Below are 6,000 nucleotides of genomic sequence, written 5' to 3'. Positions count from 1 at the left end.
ATTATTATTCTCACTGTAATAAAAGATATTTTGTGTGCTTGAGTATTTTTTGGCACTTGTCTTTATTCCGGACATGTATCCAAACGAACGTACTGTTACAACTGAAAACAGGATTCATCTTATTTTAATGGACCATTGTATGTTGCAACTGTGAGCAAGGAAGTAAACCTAGAACTTGAAATGAAATAGAAGCATGTGAATGCATGAGTATGTTTTGTACAAGGGCATTTCCTATTCATTATTATCTGTAGTAATGTAATGAATCGTGTGATAGCTTTGGGAACAGTAAATGTTAAAATGACTCATTTGTTGAGTAATATGCATGGCTGCATATTTTTTGTGTAGCAGCTGGTTTTTTACAGCAGCTTAGTGAAACTTTCTTAAGCTGGAATTTATTTTTTTTTTCTAGAGATATTTGTTATCTCTGTTATCTTGATCAGGACATCTCTTCCTATATTCATAGAAAGAAATTTTTATCCTTTGAGTGATGCCTGATCTACATGATCAGAAATAATATAACCTTTTCTACCTTGGCTCTACTAAACTTTTATTTAAGGTTTGCCTACACAAGTATTGAAATCATCTGATAGATATGTGAATCAAGTTTGCAGGATTTCCAATGTGAGAGTATTATGGCAGATATTTTCCAGGCTGAGAACTTGGAGGCTGAGAAATGAACTGTGTGTGTCCTCTGAGTCTATTTAGGAGTACTTAAGAAAAAAGGAAGCAATTATGTTTTTTATTACCTCAGAGTACCTCTGTGTGGATATGCCGCTAGAATTGGGAGTAGAGAAAAATATTCTTTCAGCTTCATGAATACTTAGGACATTGGTTTAAACATACTAAAACAAGAAGGCCCTTCATTATCGAATTTTACCTGATCACAAGCTATAAAGTAGGAAGTTTTCCTCCCTTGGTATAACCTGACATAAGCGATCCTCTTTGTTGAGGGATTTTTGTCATGTATTTCAGTTGGAATAGGTTTAGTAGTCTGTTAACATAATGATCTCTTTGGGATATCAAAAGCTAACAAATAGAAAGAAATTAGTTAGGGCATTTAAAGAGTTATGAAGTGCTCTAAGCTCTGTAGAATAACAAGAGAAAATAACTCCGCACAAACTTTCGTGGTTTTTTTCATGCTTTTATGAAATACATCCTTTCCTGTTGACATGAAGAAGAACATAAACACTGGAAGAAATCTCCTAGTGTCTTGTAGTCACTTATCTTTTTTGATTTTTATATTGATTTAAGTAAACCAAGAATTTCACGTAAGGTTACCCAAGAATGTTTAGAAACTTTGTATTCATAAACAAAACGAGATGACTTCAAGAGAGAAGAAATACTCTGCTGCAGAACTCTGTACCTGTGCTGTGCTGTGAGAAACTCCTGACCAGCAGATTTTGACATCTTGTGCAATCCCATTTCATATGTACTTGCACTTGTGCTTTAAGGCAAGTAAGAGACATTCAGAAACAGACTTCTATTGTGGCAGATTTCATAGATTCAAAGGTGAACCAAAGGTGGTTCCTACTGGTGATTGCAAATTCTTGAATAAATAGTCTTTGCCCTCGGTGAGACCTAATGTTCAGTCTAAGGCTTTTGCCAGTATATTGGTTCCAACGGTGGATCCTTCAGTGGCTGATAGTAGATTTTTAGAGAAGTAAAATCTTAAGCAAGAGACGGTGCTTATCTGTCTGCAAGGGCAGGTGTTTTAGTTGACTGTAGAGTTGGGAGCACAGTACTGGTTTGATTTACCTTTAGAGGGAGCATCTCCTTTTTTCTCTGAAATCCTGGTGAGTTTTACACGTTCTGTTGTCATGTGTACATCCCAAAGATTAGGTTTGAATTCTTTTCTGTGGACAGATCTGCTTCCTTCTTGATGCTGAGAGAAGTGCATCTGGCTCTCTAATTTGGCCCCAAAGTACTCTTAGTGCACTTAAGAGTAAAGTTTGTTTGCCAGTTCCACTGAGAGTGAAGCCAAGTATTTGGTATTGTTAGTTACAGTACTTAATTCTTAGAGAATGCTGGAGAAGAGGCACAGTGTCCTAGCAGTCTGAAATACCCAACAGTTGATTCTGTGGTAGCAAAATGAAGATAATGAAATATTAATAGCAAATTATAATGATGGTGGATGAAAAGTCACTGAATAGTTTAACTTGAATGCTGAGCTACAGTTATTTTTCAGTTTGGTAAATTTAACCAATATTCTACATCTAAGCTAATCTAATTTCAACCTTCTTGAAGCAGGGTCCTCGGGAAGCTGTTATTTGGCTTGCTGTACACCATAAACAAAAAGAAGCTGTAGAAATCTTTTCTAGAGAGATTGCACCAGCTGGAACTGGCATGGGTAAGTACTCATATTGTCTTCTAAGAATTTTAAAGTTACTTTTTTATTTAATTCTCTGAGCGTGACTAGGACCCAAAGACTTAATTCAGCTGTGTTCAGCTTAGAAGCTCTGTTCAGCACTGTGTTGTGCATAATGAAATAATTTTTTTAAAGGGTACTTATGTTTGGTGTAGAGATGGAACCCACAGACATTAGCAAAATGATAAAATGAAAGTCCTGAGAGTTTGCCTTTGTGTTCCTCTGAGACTCTATCTTTCCATTGCTGCCACTGTTCCTTCCTGGTTTTTTTCCTTTTCCTTATTTGTCTTTGTTTTCCTACATGTGGTTGCACTGAGTGTTTTACTGTCTTCTACCATGTTACTGTAAGTTAGTGATGGTATTAGTCTTCACTGGCAATAAACACTGAGTTTTACTCAGCTGGCAAAAATTTACCACAGTGTCCTGCTATAACACTGTAGTTTATGAAGAGCTGTGCAGTTGGAGGGTTTTGAAGGTTCTCTTCAGTACTTTATTATCTGATGTTACTGCAAAGGATTTTTATTGATGCTGCTGTACTTCTAACCTGTTTAATGTGTAGCTGCTTGTATAAGTGCTGCATCTAATTCTTATTCATAGAGCATATTAACTACCCAACTTAAATTACCATCTTGCAGTATTAAGTCTAACCTCAAATTATTCTGTCTTCAGTGTTTGATTTTGTATGAATTTGTGATGTATTGCAATGATTAAAAGATTTATTTTTTAATTGACATATTAGTTAAAATACTGGGATTTAATTAAGTCCATCTTAGTCTTGAGGGTATATTGTAAAGTATTTGCATAAGTCACCTAATTGTGAAGTGATCTGTACTTCTACTGATTACCTGATGTTTGTTCCAAAAAAATTCACGTTTGTTCTTTGTAAATGTCATTGGATTCTCTAAATGTTCTGGGGGGACTTACTGTTTGATTATTTTGAGCACTTTTTTTTTCTGTTCTCTTCACGAGTCCCTTAAGTGTCACCACTGTATCCATCTCAGTTCTAAGTAGCTCATTCATATGTTGTGATTTGGTGCTTTCGTTGTGGATGCTAATCTGGCTTTTATTGTCCATTTAAAATGAATTTAAATTTCCTTATTTTGAGTACTAGAGCTCAGATATTTTGCAAAGGCTTCTGCATATCTTGATGAAAACTATACCTAGGATTTATATAAATCTTCAAAACTAAATTCCATGAGCTTAACCTGAAACTCTGAACTTCCATAGCAAATCTAGAATCCTGATCAATGAAGGAGCGGTTAGGTGTTGCCTTGCAGTTAAGGAACTAGCCTTTTTTTTTTTTCAGTGGATTAAAAATTACTTAGAAGCGTGTGCATTCTGTGTTTTTAGTCTTTACAGCAGTAGCAGAGAACAGTTAATGAAGGATGGTTTGTTGGGTTTTTTAAAGTTGTGTTTATAGTGACAAGGTCAGTGCATGATCATCTTTTTTTTTTTATCCCTACAATATAGAGTATGGTCATATAAAACTAATTGCAAATATTCATTGAGATAATATTTTAAAATTTTGCAATTCTGAAGGCTGATTAGCGGGTGAGCATGTAGCACAGATATATGTTGCTTCTAAAGACTTGGGTTTTAGCTAATGAATGAAAAATGATATTTTCAGCATTGGACCAAACTGTCATTTCTATAACTAGTTAGGGATTCGTAACTGAAGTAGTTTTTTTCTCTACTGAATCAGTAAAGAAAAAATTACTATGGAAGTAAAAATCTATTCTTACTATTTATTCTACATATGCGTAGACAATTCCCTAGAAAACATCTTTTTGAATGAAGTAAAGCTGGGTGGATTTTAAAATAATTGCTTATTTGTCAGATCCAAAGCTAATGGACCTGTACATGTCTCTCTGTCTTTGCTGCTTCTTTTATAAAGCAACTGCCACATATAGAAACCACCTTTGAAGTCTGAAAGTGTTAGGTTTACTAAGGGTTCAGTTTTTTCCTTTTACTGCTGATCTTTGCAGAATGAAAAAAGTGGAAAATCTGCACTACATGGATTGGGTGGAGTATATACAGTATGGAAATTTCGTTACCATAGTATGTGAACATCTGTGCCTTAAGGTGGCTGGCAGACTTTCAGTTCATATTATCAGGGCTTTTGTGATGGAAAAAATGCATTCCTGTGTAGAATGGGGTTAGGCAGTCTATGTGGATGGTGGTAGGGATGCTAGTTTTGTTTCTTAAGGGAATAGCTTAAGCTTTTTAGAACATCCTGTAGCAGATATTCTCAAAAAAAATTGAAATCCATTTCAGTTACAGAAGTGCTGCTAATGAGTAACAAAGGGAAAGAGGATATTTCTGGCATCATCTGGGGCATCTGGTGATAAACAACACTTTTGCTTGCCAGGTACAGGACTGCAACAAGGTTTTTGGCCTCCATGGTAAAAATAACTAGTGTCAGAGGGTATCAGAGTTGTTTACTGCTGTTTGCTGACATGGTTCTGAGTGCTTGAACAACCACATAGTCATTCTTTTTAATTTGTTGAAGATATATTGTGACTGCTTCATATGGTCACTTCTTTCAGTTGCTGTTGTGTGATGAATTTCTGCATTACCTGCACCGAATAAACTCTTCTGTATGCAGAGAAGGGTCAGATTTGGGATATAAATGCTTAGTAGGCTACTTGTTGATGTGGAATATGCTTAAAGCAGTCATTATGAAGAGTCTTTTCTTTCTTCAGTGAGATTTAGAATTGTGAAACACTGCCAAACAGTAATTAGTGGTGTACTAATAACTGAATCAGCTTAACAATGCTTAGTTTCTGACAGTAGTGTAGATTTTCAGGACTTGCTGGGAAGAGCAGAACAAGGAATTCCTGATGCTTAATTATCTTAAAACAGGCAGCTCCATAGACAAGACTTGAATAGATGGGTAAATGATCTTGGGAACAGAAGCCAGACCCAAGATTGTTGAGATTGTTGTTGTCCCAGGTGAATTATCTTATATGGATGGAGCATACCTATGAGATGTGGTTTTGCGCTTCCCACGTGGATCTGTGTGATGTAACCTTGTGTGGCTTTGTTCTGCCAAATGGTGGCAGTTGTGGGGGTGCACACCAAGTGAGATTTTAAGCATGTGGCTTTTCCTGATGAAAATCCTTTAAACAATGAAGTCCTGTGTTTCAAGGATTGCCAGCTTGGTAATGCCCCTCCCAGCTCTCCTGCATTAGTTCAATTCCAGGAGGTGAGATAGTGACTGAGAGTCGTGGCAAACAACCCTTTTCTTCTTATTTTGCTTATTATTTTAATGAAGAAGTGAGAAAAAGCAGGAAGAAATTATAGATCCTTCATAATGGACAGCAGAAAGAAAGGAGTTGTTGTTGACTTGCAGGGTTATGTCACTTGATCTGAAACACTTGCATTATGTTATTTTTTGGACATTTAAGAGTGACCTTTAAAAAACAAAGTACATTTACTAGATCTGTACCAGACAAACAGGAAAAAAAAAATTGCCCATCTGCTTGGGCAATGGTGATCTAGTGATTGCGAAGTATCATTTTTAACTCTTTTCTTCTTTCACCTCAATAGCAGTTTGGTGTTTGTTACTCTAAGTGATATGTGGACAGTTGTACAGATGATAATTTTCATACATAGCACCTTTCATCCAAGAACCT

At 36.0% G+C, this 6,000-nt stretch overlaps 1 protein-coding gene across 3 annotated transcripts in view; it reads left to right on the top strand.

Moving 5' to 3' along the window:
- The window catches only part of LOC103766139, a 64,614-nt gene that overhangs the window by 28,735 nt on the left and 29,879 nt on the right, over nucleotides 1–6,000 (top strand). For 2 of the 3 annotated variants that reach the window (XM_029961830.1, XM_029961833.1), the window contains exon 12: nucleotides 2,245–2,347. In XM_029961830.1, the coding sequence (XP_029817690.1) occupies nucleotides 2,245–2,347 (103 nt within the window). The remainder of the gene's footprint in view (nucleotides 1–2,244; nucleotides 2,348–6,000) is intronic. The other variant, XM_018071496.2, reaches the window with a different exon arrangement.

Source organism: Manacus vitellinus, unplaced genomic scaffold (assembly GCF_001715985.3).
Source record: "Manacus vitellinus isolate BGI_N305 unplaced genomic scaffold, ASM171598v3 scaffold_0_pilon, whole genome shotgun sequence".
NCBI classification, from domain to species: Eukaryota; Metazoa; Chordata; class Aves; order Passeriformes; family Pipridae; genus Manacus; species Manacus vitellinus.
The sequence above is the reverse complement of the archived record's forward strand: the minus strand, read 5'-3'. Positions and strand labels throughout refer to the sequence as shown.